The sequence below is a fragment of the Copadichromis virginalis genome, linkage group LG13, assembly GCF_057382275.1.
Source record: "Copadichromis virginalis isolate Kocher_CV1m ecotype Utaka linkage group LG13, C_Virginalis_male_GT1.1, whole genome shotgun sequence".
Classification (NCBI taxonomy): domain Eukaryota; kingdom Metazoa; phylum Chordata; class Actinopteri; order Cichliformes; family Cichlidae; genus Copadichromis; species Copadichromis virginalis.
Window position 1 is genome coordinate 17,006,759 of NC_140630.1, and position 18,549 is coordinate 17,025,307.

The 18,549-nt window shown below is 41.0% G+C and overlaps 1 protein-coding gene across 10 annotated transcripts in view; it reads right to left on the bottom strand.

The window, feature by feature from the left end:
* pax2a (paired box 2a) overlaps positions 1-14,486 on the bottom strand; it is a 29,382-nt gene extending 14,896 nt beyond the window's left edge. For 4 of the 10 annotated variants that reach the window (XM_085477612.1, XM_085477620.1, XM_085477614.1 and 1 more), the window contains exons 1-7: positions 13,887-14,486; positions 12,281-12,446; positions 11,602-11,622; positions 10,948-11,145; positions 7,412-7,497; positions 7,118-7,237; positions 6,116-6,160 (exon numbers count right to left, since the gene is read on the bottom strand). In XM_085477612.1, coding sequence (XP_085333738.1) covers positions 6,116-6,160; positions 7,118-7,237; positions 7,412-7,497; positions 10,948-11,145; positions 11,602-11,622; positions 12,281-12,446; positions 13,887-13,929 — 679 coding nt within the window. In that variant the 5' untranslated portion in view covers positions 13,930-14,486. Of the gene's footprint in view, positions 1-6,115; positions 6,161-7,117; positions 7,238-7,411; positions 7,498-10,947; positions 11,183-11,601; positions 11,623-11,771; positions 11,774-12,280; positions 12,447-13,886 lie in introns of all 10 variants that reach the window. The other 6 variants (XM_085477613.1, XM_085477616.1, XM_085477617.1 and 3 more) reach the window with 4 other exon arrangements.
* Between the last annotated feature and the right edge of the window lie 4,063 nt (positions 14,487-18,549).

Here is an 18,549-nt window from a genome sequence, read left to right on the forward strand (position 1 = left end):
CATATGCATTTCCTCACTTGGTCACACTCTATATAAACAAATGAGCCTGTGCTTCCCTCGTTCTTCTGATCTCTGACCCTATCAACTCGGCCAGGGAGTCCACTGCCGCGGCTGCAGCTCTCCCTCTGCTCACTCATCATGTCCTGAGCACTGAATGAAAAAAAAAAAAAGATCTAAAGCTAAAACCTCCAGCCAGCATTCCCCTCCACTCTCCTGGCTGCCTCCCACCACCCTCCCCTTCCTCCCTATACTGCGCCACCAACAGCGGATGAGGGCTTTAGCTCCCGTACAAATCTGTCATTCTAAATTTGCAGCAGATTATGTTCTCTCCTGGGCGAGCCAGCGGTGATATATGATATGCAAGGCCGCTATTGATTGCCTGATCCGCTAGCAGAGGAGGGAGGCGAAATGAACTTGGAATGAACATCATGCCTCAACTCATTGTGCGTATAATACTCTACTTAATCCCACATTTTTCTGTGCTATGGAATTCAATTGATCAATCATGTTCCACTGATGGTACCATTTCAGGGGCGTTATTGCCATTCTGCTCGGCTGCTTGACCTTTTCTCAATGGCTGAGGCCAGAGGATGAACCCGATTCGCACCAAGAAATAGATCCATGGAGAGAATGGAATAGAGGACTGCAATTGGGTATGAGTGTGCGTTATGTGTAGATGGGAGAGAGCGTGTGTGTGTGTGTTTCACTGCTAAAATATATTGACTTTTGCTTTGTGTAACATTTATGAAGGAATCTGATTTTTCTCCTGCCACATGTGTTTTCTTACCATGAGTTAACAGAATATTTTAGCCCTGGCTTTTTCTTTCTTTTCTTTTTTTTCAAACAGCTCCCTTGGGTGTTGCGTTGAAGGAACAGTAGTTTTGCTGTATGAAACCCAATTGCTGTGTGTGGTACAGAAGAAAATGGAGTCATTAATTACCTCACATCAGCTGGTCTGAGAAAAGAGGCTTGATCAATAGCAAGTGCTTGTCATTCACTATGTGGAGCCTGTTTATACTCAGCATCACCTTATACACTTAATCAGGCCCTCTGAACGGGCAGCGAAAGGACATAAATTCCCCTCATAAGATACTTTTTTGTGTTCTCTGGAAACTTACTTAACACAAGACTGATAATTTGCAACTAAAATGCAGGATGTCAACACTTTCCTCCATGGATGCTTGCTATGAGTAACGATTATTCCTCTTTTCTGAACTGAGCAGTTTCTGTCATTTTTAAGGTCAGTGAGGGTGATATCTGCATGTACCTATTCTAATACTGAGCTGTCGAAACTCATCATTAAGGGTACAGGTGAGGTCATCTTTATGGGGGAAAGAGTTAAAGCTTTTCTTATACAAGTAACCTTGTAAAATTTCTAATGATAGAGACTTTGTCAGTTTTGTAATTGTGAAAATATGCGAGTATCTTTCAAATTTATGTGTTAAAAAATTGACTGATTTGGCCTTTTAAAAGCAGCAAATCATTTATTTTCAGTATTCGGCATTAGAGATTCACGTCTGCTATATATCATAAGATAGCTGCATTAAATCAGATTCATCCTTTTGACAGTCAGTGTGTCAAGTGGAGTGTGAAGCACGACTGTCAGACTGCACGCATGTGTGTGTGTGTGTGTGTGTGTGTGTGTGTGTGTGTGTGTGTGTGTGTGTGTGTGTGTGTGTGTGTGTGTGTGTGTTTGTCTCATTGACTGGTTTGTTTCTTTTTCTTAGTGTTTCTTCAACCCCTTTGGGTGTCTCAGCAGGTATTCTCTTATCACTCCCACAGCAGCGTCTGACTGCGTCTCTTTGTTTTAACACAAAAGTGTGAGGAGACAAACAGAGATAAAAACAAGAATCTGCTAAGGTGACATTCCCACATTAAATTTTTGTTTTGTTTTGATCAGCTTAAACAGGTGCTGTTCGACCTTGTTGTGTTGAAAAATGTGCTTTTTTTTATCATTACACACACACACACACACACACACACACACGCACACACACACACACACACGCACACACACGCACACACACACACACGCACACACACACACACACACACACACGCACACACACACACACACACACACACACACACACACACACACACACACACACACACACACACACACACTTTCCCAGTAACAGTAGCTATTGTGAAAAAGACCTCAGCTGTATCTGTCGTGTTTTGGGGGATGTTAAGGTCCTGTGATGGTGTGGTAGCACTAATGTCCCTCTTTCATCTCTCCTGTTTATATGATAAGATAACTCAGAGAAAAGTAGAGGTGGAGGCTTGTTTGAAAGGCAAATGAATCCCTACACACTGGCTGGCTCTCTCCGTAAATCAATGACATGCAGTCCCTCAGATCAGAGGCTGCTTTACTTACTCGGCCTCTGTTGATAGGTGGAATGATGCTATCGCAAATTGTGGATCATTTATTGATGGGGGTTTTTTTTGAGAAAAAAAAATGCTGTTGAGCTTGGGAAGAGAGAGAGAGAGAGAGAGAGAGAGAGAGAGAGAGAGAGAGAGAGAGAGTGAGAGAGCGAGAGAGCGCAAGCAAACTGGTATACCCAGAGGGTGAACACTCCTTCCCTGTAAGCTAGCTATATTTATGAAAGCTCTGAAGCGGAAAGGAGAGAGGTGGGTGGGGTGGGGGAGAAAGAGGGAGAGAAGCAGCAACACTGCCATGGCTGTTAAGATCCTGTTATGTTGTGGCATGTTTAAGAGCTTTATTAATTCGATTTAGCACCCCAACCAGTGTACTGACTGTCAGCAGGCACAGTGATGCTTGTTTGATATTTGCTCTCACTGCTTCCACCGCGGCTGCATTGACAGGATTTCGCAGATCTCCACTTTATTTTATTTGTTTTATTTACTAGATTTGACAGAAAGTTTATAATAAATAAATAAAACCACTTAAATGTATATTCTGGAATATTAATAAGATCTGGTGGCAGTTATTTAGCCTTTGAATGCAGGGTTAGTGGTTCTTTGAGCAAGACACTGTATCGGTCAGATTTGAGGGGAAAATATTTGACTTGGACAAATCTGTCAAAAACTGCAAAAGAAATTCAAAGGAATATTCATACGTCTAAATATGTGAAATTCTTTTTGCTATTTGCCACAGAGTCTCTCTCACTGTTTTATGCCCATCTTGTATTTTTCTTTGTCCTCCTCTGCTTTCAGTCTGCCGTTTAACACAGCCGCCCTGTGTGGTGAGTATTTGTAGAAATGCAATTAACGTATCCCTACTTTTCTCGTGCCGTTTCTCCCTCCTCAAGCTGAGTAATGCATCGCTCCATTAATTCTCTGCATTGCTGCCCATAATTGACTTTTCTCTGACATGATTCCTCTCCACTGAGTAAATTTCCTCTCTTTAAATTTTTTTTTGTGACGGCTCTCATTGTATGTTGTTTACAACTGTAAGCTGGAGCTCGCACAGCCACGTTACTAAACCACAAGACTCAGGAAGAAGAAGAACAAGGGGACGACGAGAGAAGGAAAGAAATCTTGAAGAGAAAGACAGCGATAGATCACAGAAGGAGGAGGGGGAGGAATGCAGTGTGGACCCTTTTGTGCCTCTTCTACTGTCAGGGCCCTAACAGCCTCTTGTCTCTATGTTACGCTCTGTGGCCCCTCTCAAACCTGGGCTTTTCTCTCTCGCACACACACCCCATCAGGGCCATCATGGTGCTCATGATTCCATTTTTCTGTCTTGCTCTGGATGCATTTATTTTCTAAAGTGATCCTCTATTGACTCATTGTCATGGAGTGGCTTGACTAGTCAACCAGTGTAGGCCCAGGTTTAAATCCATACAGTAACTGATATAAACTCCACAAATGGGTCACGTGTGTTAAAAGATACATTGTGGACAATCTCCAAAAGGGCCAAATATCAAATGTGAACAAATCAAAACAGTGACTGTATTCATTTTTTTTCGCTCAAGCTATTGAGCAAGGTTGATATGATTCCGGCTGCTGCCGATGATCATGGTTTTATGTCATGAATGAGCAACCTGCTAGGCCGTATTTTTTTCCCTCCCCACTCACACACTCATCAGCTCCTTCTACACTTATCCCACACCCACGCTACAATCACAAGTTATGACCTTTGCTTTCTCTATCTAATTTATCACCGTGGCTCCCTACTGCCTGTCCTCCCCAGAGCTCCACCGGGCTCTGCACAGGACTTGGAGAGCCAGCGATGAGAAAAACATATAGTTAGGTCACATCAACCTGACTGCAAACAAGCAACAAGGTCAGCAGTAACCTGTCAGTATATACTAAGACTAAGAAAACACTAAGCTGCAGCTCTAATAAAAACATGTTTCGATGTACAAAGAGAACAAGTTATAGCATGCAAGTATGTGACATATTAATTAGCTCAAAATAGTCTGCGAGAAATTACCGCAGGCCTCAAACCTTGCAAACGACTGCATGGACTTATAGCGCTGTAATACACATTTTACAATCACACAGAAGTTGTCACCCAATCCTCTCTGTCTTTTCTTGGCTTCCAACTCCACCATAGGTTTAAATGACTTGGTGAGAGCAGGCTGTACAACAAGCTAATTTCCCCACTTCACTATTAATGCATTTGGCAGGAACAACATTCCATTTCCTGTAATGAGATACACAAATAAATCTGGCTATGGATAGATTCGGGGTGGGGTGGTGGTAGTAGTGGTGGTGGGAGGAGGGAGTGGGGGGAGCGGTGGGGCAAAGGAGAGGGGCGCATTGAGACGCATTCTCCCAGCACTGGCATAATTGGTATCGCTGCTTGCAGACATGCAAACCAATCTCTCCACAGATAGGACTGAGACTCTCTCTTTTCCCCCCTTAAGGCTATTTCTTTTGTCTTTTCGATAGCATGCACATCCAAGATAGAGGGAGGGAGGAAGGGAGGGAGGGAGAGATGTTAATTTGTGAATTAATAGCTTTTCTCTGCAGAATTGCAAATTCTTTTTAAATGTCACTATGTTCACTATGTGAAGAGCATCGGAAGCCACGAAGTTACGCACAAACACATAAAAGACACATTTCCGTGCATAGGTGTGTTCGCAGGCATGCACAGATCCTAAAATTAATCCTTGCTCAATTCTCATTGAGGCTGCCTGGACCTCCTTGTTCCCTCCTTCCCTCATAAACCCACTTTTTTTCGACAAATTCCCCTGCTCCTCTTGTCGCTCCTCCTCCCATCTTCACTCAAAGCCGTCCAGTGTAACATGCTACTTTTAATTTGCAATAACACATGACAAGGACAGATTAATAGCTCTTATGGCACCTATGTCCCTGAAGCTCGTCTTACGGGGACCTGGTGTACATAACGCGTGTCACACTACATTATCTCTACAGCCCTGCAGTAATGGGGACCTTTTTCTTCCTAAAAGGGCAACCACTGACTTCAACCACAGCAGGATCACCAGCAACCACCATCAGCACAAAAAGTGTGAAATGGTTTTTCATTTAGCACGGTCAGATTATCACAACGCAGGCACAAGCATTAAAGGAATTACTAGTATACAGACGTGCAAAGTCCAGTCAGTTATTTGTAGATTTAAAAATCAAACACTTTCCTGCACTGATCTCCTTTTGTTTCTAATTTTGCTTAACTTTTCCCCCCAAATTAATTATATTTTTACAACAGACAAAGAAGCATGTTAACATTTTAGCTTTAAAAAATGGATATTTTCTGCTGTATAGGTGTGCCTATTTATTTTTGGTAATAAAAAAAGACGCTATAATTCTAAAATATGAGGGGTTAATAATTAAATGAAGTTACTTAATTAAATATCCAAATACAAAAAAAAAAACCTGCACTGGAACTTTTATATCACAAGTCAGTTTGAATAGAAATGAGAAAAATAGAGTCGTTAGTAAATATGCATTTGTTTTTTGCAATAAACTGCATTGTGTTTATGACAATCTATGGAAAACGTGATTTTCTAGTCTATTTAGCTTTATTCGTTTTCATTACTAGGGAGATAATCTGTGTGAAAAAGTCTTCCCCGCCACACCACACCTCATAAGCTCATTACCCTGGAAGAGCAAATAGAGTGCGTGACAGTATTGTGATCTGTTTGACCAAAGCAAAAGAGAAGGTTGTCTAACTTAAACTTACAATGTCCTATTTTCCTCCCATCCAAGTGGTTGCCACTCCAGAGAACTAAAGAGACAGAAACATAAAAGAAGGAAGTGGCCTGTTTTGATAAGTGCTCTTTGAGATCATTTTCAACATCCCATCAGCCACCTCAAAGCACAGAATCACACTTGTACACATACACACATGCACAAACACACACACACTCACAAACACACACAGCCCCTTCCCTGCCTCCACCGGTCTGTTCCTACACCTGTTCAAGCCTCCACCAGGGACATGTTAATTCATAGGCATTAAAAAAGCCAATTGTTTGCACAACCGATAATCTATTAGCCCTCAGGCAGTGTGTGTGTGTGTCCACTCTCTAGCTTTACCTCGGAATGAGAAATTCTGGCTTGGACTGGATAGGCTTTCACTTAATCTTTGGGTGTATATAGATCTATTCGCTGCCTGCCCCCTGCTAGTAAAAAAATATTTTGGGATGTTTTAATATACTTAAAATTATTTGAATCATCGTGGAAAAATATAATTAAAATCATAATCAAATCAATCAATCCTTATCTTTAAAAAAAAAAAAGTCCATAATGATAAATCATGACTTATCTGACAGGATCAAAGCAGGAAATTTCAAAAGAGCTACTTTTTCTGCTGTTTGTTACTTTACTGGAATAAAAGCACGGAGCAGCAGCGTTGATGCCTTTTCCGAAGGGCTTTAGAGTTGTATGACAGCTGTATGGGATATCTACAATACATCTGAGCGTGGTATAAAATTGAGATACAGCTCTGTAGGCGTATGGTAGAACGTAGGGCATCGAAAAGCTGATTGAATCACAGCACTCTCGCAACTCTCATCCCGCCTTATATACAGCATAACAAGTCACTGGAGACAGCACACAAAAACACACTTGGCTGCAGCGCTGTCATAAATGCCATCTTCTTCACACACAGGAAAAAAGTAGGAGATGAGTGATGAAAAGAATTAAAAGGATGGCAAACAAAGGGATCTTATGTCTCCCTTACCATCGTCTCGTTTCCTCTTCTCACCATTGGAGCGGGGGATACCCAGAATGCCGTTGATGGAGTAGGATCCTACGGGATTGTTGGAGGCACTGGTCACAGGAGGGGAGGCTGTGCTGGGCACTGACGGAGAAAGCAGAGTTAGAGTGCGCATGCAGTACTGTGTGTGTTTGTGTGTCTCTTCAGGTTAACGTGGGTTAATATGTGTTCATGTGTAGTTTTTTTTTCCGTTTCTTATTCTTTCTGCAGCCCCGATTTGTTCGTTTGATTGGCCTGTGTAGCCGTATTGATGCTCACCTATGGTATGGCCGGGCGTGGAGAGTGGTGTAACAGATCCGTCAGGGGATGGGTGGAATTGCTGCTGGACTTTGGTGCGGATAATCCTGGTAAGGGGAACAACACACACGGATCAATCAATAGTGCTTTCAGAGAATTGAGATTTTACACCGTACCGGTCCGCCACAGGACACTTAAACATGACACATCACGTCCACTTACATCTGTGCATGTACAAGTGCTCCATCGTTTGGGGCACTTGTATCCTCATATTCAGGCCCCTGTCACCAATAGCCAATCTCGGGGCTTTAGGAGCAATCTCTCGTCTCCTGTGCAAGACTGAATGGGGGCTGCCCCCTGAGACTCTGGATTCAATCTAGCTGGATTCTGAGGTTAGAAATATGATAAAGTCCCTATAGCAGTAAGATGTGATGTGGCGGGAAAGTCTTCATTGCACTTTGGTCTGAATGATCTTGCAAACAAAGCATGAAATCACATCAATTCACCTCAATGATCAGCTTCACTGGCTCTACCTGGCCAACTCTAATAATCTGCCTCTCCTGCTCCCCACTCCCTCTTTTCTCCTTGCTCTCCTCTCTCTCTCTCTCCATCTCTCAAAGCTGATCTTTCACTCCCACTCTCATCCTCTTTTCTCATTTCAACTCTCTTTACTGTCCAGTGTCCTATCAGCTTTACTGTACTTTGCAATAGCTGCCTTTCAAACCTCCATCTCTTACTTTTCTTTCTTTCTTTCTTTACTGGTAGCCGATTTATTTCTGTATTTCTCACTTTTTTTTTGCCCTTTTTCACTCGACGAGTGTAGCACGCAGGAATCCCCCGGGCTGACCGAGGATCAGACCCTATTGATTGGAACTCCCAGATAGAAAAACTGACAACGAATGGCAGAGAGGAACAGCAAATGCAAATTGTGAACCATACATTATTTGTGAAAGGAAACCAATAGCATCTTATTTGCTGAAGCTGAGACTGCTGTCACCTCCGGTGCCGATTAATCTGTTGTACACTTAATAAGTAAATAAATAAATAAAAAACTAAAGCAGGCTGTAATTAAAACAAATGAAGGCAAATTTTATTTTACAGTAAATCTGATGATTGCTGTATTTCTTTTAGGAAGACGAGCACAATGGGATTTGCACAAGCTCAGCTCTTATGGGGCATGATCGCATTACATTAAACTGTGACTATGGTAATGTTCTGATTGACAGCTCAACTTGAGATCATTGAATAACAGGCAGTATTGTGTGCCCTCTCACTTTAGAGGTATGTGACAGAAACGGACTTCTACAGACTGCAAATGAGGCGAATGGCGCTCACATGTGGCATCCGGCAATAAGCTATCAGTTCTGAATCAGGCATCTATGGGGTTAACGTCCTCAGGGGCAAAAATGTACATCAGACTCTTTTCATTCCCCTCACTATCTCATGTGTCCTCCGTGCTCTCTCCTTCAGGCGGGGCAACAAAGGCAGGTAGTCTCCTCCAGAAAACACACATCAATATCATATTTGAATTTCTAACATCTCACCACAACAGTTATCTGACCTCATGACTCGAGGGAGTCTCATAAATTCAAGGACTTTGTTTCAAGTCTATGTTGTTGATATTGAATAAGCAATTTGGATGGATGAATTAACGACTTTGGTGTTTCACAGTTGTAAAAAAAAATGTAATCCCCAAAGAAGTATTAAAATGTGGATCAATATGATTGAAATTCGCTCACGGCTATGCCTTTGTTCACTGGGCATGGTGCAGCGGATGGAAACTCCTCTCTCTGCGACAACAAAACAAAGTGCAACCCAGTCTCTGTGTAATCTTTAATAATTAATGCAGGAAAAATGTGTTTAAAGCCAGGACATCCTCTTTAGTCAACAGAGCAGAGGTCAGATCCTTAACCACAAAGACCACCAGGGGTCCGCTCTCCCTTTCAGTCCTCTTGACTGGCTCTAATACTTCTATTCGTTCTTTTCTTCCTCCTCCACACCATTCCCATTCCTCCCTTTAACATCAGCAAGCAAGAAATTAAGCTAATATTTTAAAAAGCCAGTACTTTCACAATTATACAGAGCAAAGAGAAGATTTTGCTAAAAGTGCCAGTTAACTTCTTTTCAATGCCAAGAAAGACTTTAGGGAATAAAAGTGGAGTAAGGCTCACTGATTGCTATGTTTTGATTTGTGATGCCATGTTTAAGGAATGAAAAAAAAAATGCAGATTTGTGCAGTGCAACAAAGTCTAAGAGTTAATTATTAATGCGGTTTCAAAGGACATGTTCCTCCCTGTCCTGCTGTTCCACAAAGTTCAAACTGAGCAGATTATCAAAAATTGTTTTTTTATTTTTGTAAAAAAAAAAAAAAACTAGACATAAAATGGATTACAAACTGCTGTGGTTTTAGAAACAACAGGTGCAAACACACAATAGTGCTAAGAACCTATTGAAGATATAATTTCCAAAGCCATGTGATTTTCTGCTATTTCCCTCTCCCTATCTTTCTGTTGTTGTTGTTGTTTTTTTAAATTTAAATTTAGCAAAGATTCATCCATCTCCTGCATTTAGCTGCTTGTGTTATGAGACTCTCTTCAGCTCATTAAAATGTAATGCTGATGACCAGCTCTCTGGAACAGTGCCTCCTAACCAAAGTTCATCACTGGCAGGCACTGCGGGCTTTTTCACTTTGCACACATGCAGAGGGGTTTTTTTCACCAGAGTCCTCTGTCTAAAGACACTTTGTCTGCTGCTGTCCTGCTTCATGTGGAAAGGTGAAGGTGTAGGGTGTCTACTGCTTTCGCTGTTTTCGTGGAACAGAAACTCCCTTATCCCACAAATACCCGCAGATCACCTCTGTTTCTGGACGAATGTTTTTTTTTCTTGCAGTTTCTACATTAGTTGATTTAATTCTGTAGTTAAATCAGCTCCTACAGCCACAACATAATAATACGAATAATACGAATAATACGAATAATACTACTACTACTACTAATAATAATAATAACAATAATAATAATAATAATAATAATTTTACAAACTGTCCTGTAAAAGCCTATGTGGTCTGTTGTCACTCTCTTCCTCCATTTGGCTGGCAATAAAGATGGTGCTGCCGCCTCTGTGGTCCGCGTATTGAACGACTTTGTTGGGTATTTCCTTCTGCCTCTGGATCTGGTTACGCTGTATTGATCGGTTTTTATCGAGACAGATGTGATTCTTCGCGGCTCCAGCCTCAGCGGCAGTGCTGGCTGTGTTGCGCAGGGCCGCACAGGGGATTGAATTGCACTTATGAGACCACCCCTAACAGGCTCGTTTTAGCCTTGTATGTGGGGATAAAAAAGCTACACTTTTATTTTTTTTAAGTTTGGTAAACGACAAAAAGTTCCTTTCTTGTTTTTTTTTGTTTTTTTTTATCTGTTCCCCCCTGTTTTTTTCCATCACTTGCACGCAGACGTTTAAAAAGAAATAAGTTCACAGCTTTATTCCTGGAAGAGTTTGCGCGCTTTGGCGCAGTTTAGCGCGCCTTCTAAGAAATAAAATAAAGCCGTGCCACCTACCTGTTGATGGATGAAACGCTGGGAACCGTGTCATTGTCGCAGACGCCCTCAGCCAGTAGTCGGTCCCTTATTTCCCAAGCGAACATGGTTGGATTCTGCCGTTTATATTCTGCAATTTTGTCCACCACTTTTGGAGTTGCAACCTTTGGTTTGGAGCCACCAATAACCCCGGGTTTAATACTGCCGGTTTCATAGTACCTGCATGGGGACAGAGCGAGTGTTCCTGAATGGATCCCTCCTTTATTTAAATCAGTCGTGTGATCAGTGAGAAAGGTGGCTTTAACAAAATCGTTTGTGTGGAAACAATCTCCATCGATCTTCTGCAGTTACATATAGGCTAAAGAAAAAAAAATACCTACGAACATTATGGCGGCATTAATCTATTAATTGGCCTGCAAGTGTGCTGTTATATGGGCCTAATTAAGTGTCAGCTGGAAGGCGCACAAAGCGGATTTTCAACGAAAAAAAGCAGTATAATTAAAATTAAACAATATGAGCAGTGAGAAGGACAGAACAAAGGATAGTTTAGATGTAAGAGCGCAGTCTGGACCTCATTTCCAGTCTGCATAAGCTTACAGTAGCATGCACTACATGCCACCATGACCTACTGGTAAATGTTGGTGACAAACATACAGTGTGTGTGAAATGAAATACCTCTGAAATGCCTTCTGATAGCTGAAAAAAATATATGTCAGAATATTATCTCACAGCATTTCTGCTCTCAAGTAAAATTACCTAATTGCTCATATTTATTTATTTTTTTACACCGATGGACAAATATAGGAACGGAAAGTATATATTTGGCGTTTATTTCTCACAGTAACATCTGATGCTCAAAGGCAAGTTTGGGTAGATTGTGGTAGTTTTCTGGATTTTGCCGCTTTTATTCCAACTCGAGTTTCTTTCTTTCTTTCTTTCTTTCTTTCTTTCTTTCTTTCTTTCTTTCTTTCTTTCTTTCTTTCCTTTTTTTTGTAGAGAAGTGATAGCACCATTTCTTCGTCACCGACAGCCAGCCTCATATTTCTCTGGGATATTTTTTCTCATTAATATTTAGCTGTAAACTCCCCTCTTAACATTTATTTCATGATTATGATGCTTTTCTCTTGTGGGGCTGCAGGTGATGGATTGAAAATCTGGGACACAGAACTGCTGCGTTCAAGAAAAAAGAGAGAGGGAGAGAAAGAAAGAAAGAAAGAAAGGGAGAGAAAAAAATGACCTGCCTATATAACCGATGACTGAGGCTGAAATAGAGCTGGGTGCGCATATAGCAGCTATAGAAGATTGATGTTTGACACACACAGGGCTCTGTTTGGTAGTGTATCCCCCCTTTTACCTGCCGAGGATTTTGCTGACACAGCCGTGACTGACCCGTAGCTGTCTGGAGATGTCGCAGGGCCGGACGCCCTGGTGGGCCAGCTCCACGATCCGCTGCCTCACCACGTCGGGAAGGGGTCTGCCGTTCACAAACACCCCGCCGAGCTGGTTCACACCGCCGTGCCCTGCGTGGGATACAACAGCAACACGAGGAGGGGACATAACATTACATACCTGCAGAACACACTGCTGTGTGTGCTCATCAGCCCTCTACTGTGTGTGTGTGTTGAATTTTCAGAGTAAATGAAATCAAAGTAGCACAAACACACACAATGTGACGCAAATCTGAATATTAGCGAACTCTGATGCTGTTCAATAATAATAATAATAATAATAATAATAATAATAATAATAATAATAATAATAATAAATGAATTAAAGCTGCCACAATTTTAAACTAATTTTAAAACATTCAATTTTTAGAGGATTTTTGCCCAGCAAATGTAACAGTGAAATATAAAAGAAAAAAAATATCACAATTTAAAAATAAAATCTATCTGCTTTTTCTTTTTCATTTCCAGGATCTCATCTGTCCCTGCTCACTGGCTTGGTTAGGCAATATTTTCCAAAAGGATCTCCCCCCCTCCTGCAGCCTAACACATGTCGCAGATATTACGTTTCAACCTGTTTAATTTTCCTTGCACAATTATTGTAAATAATTAAAACAAGCTTTGATAACTCATATTACAAACGCGGATTGTGCGAAGGAGGTGGGGATAAATAATTCACACAGAGTCCGGGTCTTCTTTTACGCATATCATATGGAGGGAATACGCGAGGAAAAAACAAGCAGAAAAAAGCAGACGCTTTCTAAATTCTGTCGTCACTTTAATTCTTTACCATCCGAATCAAAGTGAGAGATTGTTAATAAAGTGAAACGTTAAGGCTACATCCATTTGCACACAGCGTGCTCCCTGCCTCCCTAAAAGTAGCCTGAATGTGGCAGGTGATTTCCCAGGTAATAAAAGCTTTGTATTTAAATTAACTCTTTTCTTTTTAAATCCTCCCCCCCTCTCCACTTGTGTCTTAAATACAGACCTACATATTTCCCACAACCAACCTCAGGGTTAATAAAGTTTAAAGATAATAAACTAAAAACACACAAATAAAAGCGGATTTCACCCACGTGGGTTTAAAAATAAGTCAGAAATCTTCCGTTTTTTATTATTTTATTTTAATTCATCAGCCATCTGTTATTATTTACTCTGCATTATATTATCATAAAATTAACGTCAAAAACTGCTAAAACTATATTTTTACAATTAGCCTTTTAAGTCAACCAGTGGGGGAAAAAATCAATTTGGAAAAAAAAAAAGTAAAGGTAGCAAGATTTTAGATGTGAGAATCGTGTACATTTCATTGGACAATAGGGGGGAAAACAGCGAGGCCCAATAAAAAATATCAATCACCTTACATTTCGCTATCGTAACTGTTTCATTTCTATTTAAATTAGAGCGCAATCATTGCAAGTGCACAGGATCGTTTTTTTTTTTTTTTTGTGCGCTAAAAAGTAAAGTAGGATGACAGACATGTTTTTGGTTTCTAAACTAATTCAGCATACTCACGGTGCATCGCTGAGAAGGGGTCTGCTTTGCAGTGAATATCCATGGGATAGCAAAGGAAAGAAAGGTAATCGACTGAGGTCGCCGTTTCGCCTCGGTGATGCAGCTTAAATGACAAAAAGAAAAAAACAATCAAGGATTTAGATGTTGGTGTAACACAGTCCGTGTGGGAAGAGTCCGCGGTGAACAAGCAGTGAACAACTTCTTGGGCGCGATGCTAAGTTTTCCTCCTGGAATAAAAAAAAAAAGTCTAAACTCAAAAGTCTGCAGAAGGGGCTGTCAGGTGCAGTGCATGACCCACGCGTGTGCAGAGCGCACCAGTCGCGGAAACATTGGCTCGAAGCGGGTCACTGTTTGTTTTTAAGGGACATCATGAGGAAAACAGAAGCGTAAAACCGAGTCTCCACTGCTCCGCTCAGGAATCTGCGACCGGAAAAAAAAAATCCCTCTCCTCTGACGGCGTGGTGGACCGGCAGGCTCTGTGGTTTAATCAGATAGGGGCGGAGATGACAACAACATGGACACGGCGAAGTACAGAGCAGCGAGTCCCCCTCTCCTCCAGAATGGGCTGTGCCTGAACGAAGCTTTGGGCAGAAAATGAAACCCCTCTCCTTGTGTGTCTGTTTCTAAAAGCTGCAGTCCCACAGTTCACCCCCCCCCCCCCCTCCTACCTCCATCCCACAGATCCCCTTGCATAGAGATGGATGACTTGTCAGACAAAGGCAATAGATTCCAACACTTTGTGATTCGCCCACGTAAAAACCTGCAGCTCAAATGAGGAGGTCCCTGCATCCGACAGCCAGGAAGGGGAGGGAGACGAAATGGGAAATGATGAGACTTTGGGGTAAAGAATCAAGGAAATTAAAGGCAGGAGGTAGAAAAGAGGTAAAGCACTGTCAGGCTACTTTAAAGCCATGCTGCTCGGACGCTTTCAGTGAGAGGACTACCAACACAAACACAGTGAAGATTTTTGTTATAGCAGAGCCTAAAAAACACGCAGACACCTCAAAGAATCATTATTACATAATTACAGATGGTACAATTTTCTTGTAAATTAAACAAAGATAAGACGAAACCCTCCGCGTTTTATTTAACCAACTTTGTAAGCTTGGGAGAATGGCTAAAAAGGAATTTCGTGAACTTTTGCACCAAAATCTATATGAAAGCATTTCCTTGCTTTAATTTTTTCTGCTCCTAAATACACGTTGAAAATATGTTGGCGCTGGTTAAATACAAATAAAGTTTTCACATTCAGAAACTGCCAAACCTTATTTACCCATATATGTGTGTGTGCGTGTGTGTGGTCAGAGAAGTGGTGTGTGAGGTGTGCAGGGGAGCGTCAGTCAGCAGGCCACCATCATCATCACCATCATCATCATCTACTCCTGGGCCTGTGTGCAGCACCGCTCTGTAGATGGCGCTCATACAGTAGGTTACACAGCCCACCACGCTCATGGAGGCAGACAGGTATAGGAAGGAGGGCTGACGCTGCTGAGGCTGGTCGGGTCAAAGGTTGGTGTGGTAAGAGTACTGCCAATTACGCACTCGTAATCTTTTCTTTGGAGGAACTCAATCCGTCAGAAAAGGAGAAGAAAAAACATGAAAGCGTGAGGTTAACATTAACTTCTACGTGTTAATGCATTTTTCAGGTTATCCATCAGAATGGTGTCACTTTGTTTTCTATAAATAGGCTGGATGATAGTGAACTGTAAGCTGTGTTTTCCAGTGAATGGTGTGCCTGAGCAGTCACCTTGCATTCAGCTGAATTTTTGTACGTTTGTTTTTGACTGGCACAGCAAGCACAACAACCGCAATCTTTGGCTGTTATTTAGAAGTTTTGTGGACTTCATGGCGGCAGTTTGAGTTGCGAGTCCAGCTGCCCTCTGGACACGTTTGAGAACTATTCCTCTTTTTTCCACCTTTTTCCCTCCACGTTTTTTTTTTGTTTCTGCATTTTTTGGGAAGAGAGCTTCTGGTACAATATGTAGCACCATGGGCTGTAATTTCACACATCGATGCACTTTTGCCCTAAAGCTGCTGCTATTTCGCCCACAACACCCCTATTTGCCCCCATACTTCTCTGTAGTGCCACGATGACGTCCCCGTGTCACAGCACTACAGCAAAACAAACGGCGTGATAATTAAGAAACTGTTAGTCCTGACTTCACCCCCTTTAAAGCCACAGCCACCAAGGACCTAATACGATTATTGTTTTCGATTTTCCTTTTTTCCCCTTGCCTGATTTACACAGTAAAGAATCTCTGAGCTCGTGGAAAACAACATAAGAACATTTGATTTGAATATATTTCAGATAATTTTTGTCAGTGTTTTTGAATGATGCTGGTAGAGGTTAAACTGTTTACACATCCTTTAGGTTCGTTATCAACAAATACACGCTATTGGGAATGTAAATATCAAGCTTGTGTTATACAACGGAAATTACAGGCTAATCTTGATAACTATATTTAATACGTTCACTGTGTGGAAATGTAAAGACACAGAAGAGAGAGACAGAGGGAGGGTCTGATGGTTTCAAAAAGGACAAGACAAACCCCTCTTCTTCTTCTTCTTCTTCTTCTTCTTCTTCTTCTTTCTTTCTTTCTTTCTTTCTTTCTTTCTTTCTTTCTTTCTTTCTTTCTTTCTTTCCTTCTTTCGTTCTTTCTTTCTTTTAATAGCACATGAGCACCACTATTTTCAGATTGCTGCTGTATGGGACAATGTAAACACACACACACACACACACACACACACACACACACACACACACACACACACACACACACACACACACACACACACACACAAATAAAAAAATAAAATAAAATAAAATAAGTAAGCGTCGATCGCCCACGTTGTATGTTTCTATATAGTCTAATTTCAATGCAAAAATATCTGATTGTAAATTTGCATCTATTACCAGTTGAGAATGAAATAACACAGAGATTGATAGAAATGTGACAATTTTCATCTTCATTAATTAGGCATTTGAAATATACTCGAGGAGTCCTAATGTGCCCCATGACACCACTGCACAGCAACTCCCTGCAAGCTTCTCTTTAAGCGTAAAGCTTGTTCACTTCCACTTCTGCGCAAGCTCTAACTCTAGTTTATTGAGATTTATTAGATTTTATCGAAAATAAATCAATAAAAATCTTACAAATCCCTGTTTGCACAGCGTAAATGTCCAACTTCACTTTTTTTTCTCAACTCAATGAAAAAACCCAGGAGTCAGTGAAGTAAACGCTGAAAAAAAACAACAACAACAACCTCAAGTGCTCAAGTGCAGTACGCACGGTGCACTTAAAAATTTACTTCCATCTTTTATCTTTCTTTTTTTTCACAATTGTAATTTAATCTTTCCCCATGAATTCATTTCCTCTTTATTTGTTAACACATCAGCATCATATCGAGAGCCACGTGCAGCATCCCACCATGATCTGGAGTCTCCTGACACCCAAAGCCATATGGGTAGGCTATGCCAAACTGCAGGATATCAGCTGCGTCCTTAGATTGCTTATTCATGTGCTTTATAACAGGAGCAGATGGATATCAATTTGACTCCATTCTCGACACCACCACAGATTGATTTTGTACTTGCTTTTAATTTTTCCATAATTAATTAGATCATTACAACTGTTTTCCATTGATCTTCCCATCTAAACTCAAAATTGAGAGGTGAATTAGATTGTGATCTATGTTTTCAATTAGAGCCTCGAGCATGTAGGTGATGTTGATAGGCTATTTAGCAAAATGGTGCAATAATAATAATAAAAATAAAAATAATCATAATCATAATAATAATGAATTTCATTAAAATACAAAGTTCTTACCTTAATTTCTGATATTTTACGAAAACAAAAACGAAATATAAATGCGTAAAAGCAGTTCACAATAACGAAAGAAAAGCGCAGATTGGTTAAATAATAAAGAATACAAATCCAGATGAGTATTAGGAAGAAAGCTGCATCCGCCAGAGATTGTCCCGCACAGCGCAACCAACACACCTGCAAACAAACGCTGACATTAGTATGAGGCAGAGGGAGAAATCCTTACCTGATCGACCCGCGCTGTGAGGCATGGCTCTCCCTTGTCTAATGGTGCGACTCTCCGATGCAGCCCAGTAGATCTGTCCGGCCTCCTGCGCTGTCTCCCCGGCTGGGCGTCCTGCTTCTCCCCGCTGGTTGTCAGAATCTTTGACCGATCATCCAAAACTAAACGGTTTAGGCGACAACAAAAAGAGGAAGCAACCCTGCTCCAATGAGCTACGAATTGATAAAGGAACGAGGAAGAAAAAAGCAAAGAAATCAAAGAACAAAACAGCGTTGCAGGTGCTGAATTAAAAGAAACTGTAAAAATTGCCCATTAATGTGTATCACCAAAAATAAAAATAAATAAATAAAAATCGATTTCAAATTGCAAACAGCTGTGCCTTTCACTGTTTTATTCGGCAGCACTGATGTAGATTTATTAACATCATGTTGCAGACTTTGTTATAACTCGACACACTGTGGACTACATATGATTTTCTCTGGAGACTTTACAGTTTATTCAAAAATGTAAGAAGTGACTTGTCAGTCCTACCTCTTAAACACTAAGTTGAATTAATAAAATGTTGAATTTATGTATTAATCCTATAGAAGAAAAATACTTAAAATTATTAGAGGGA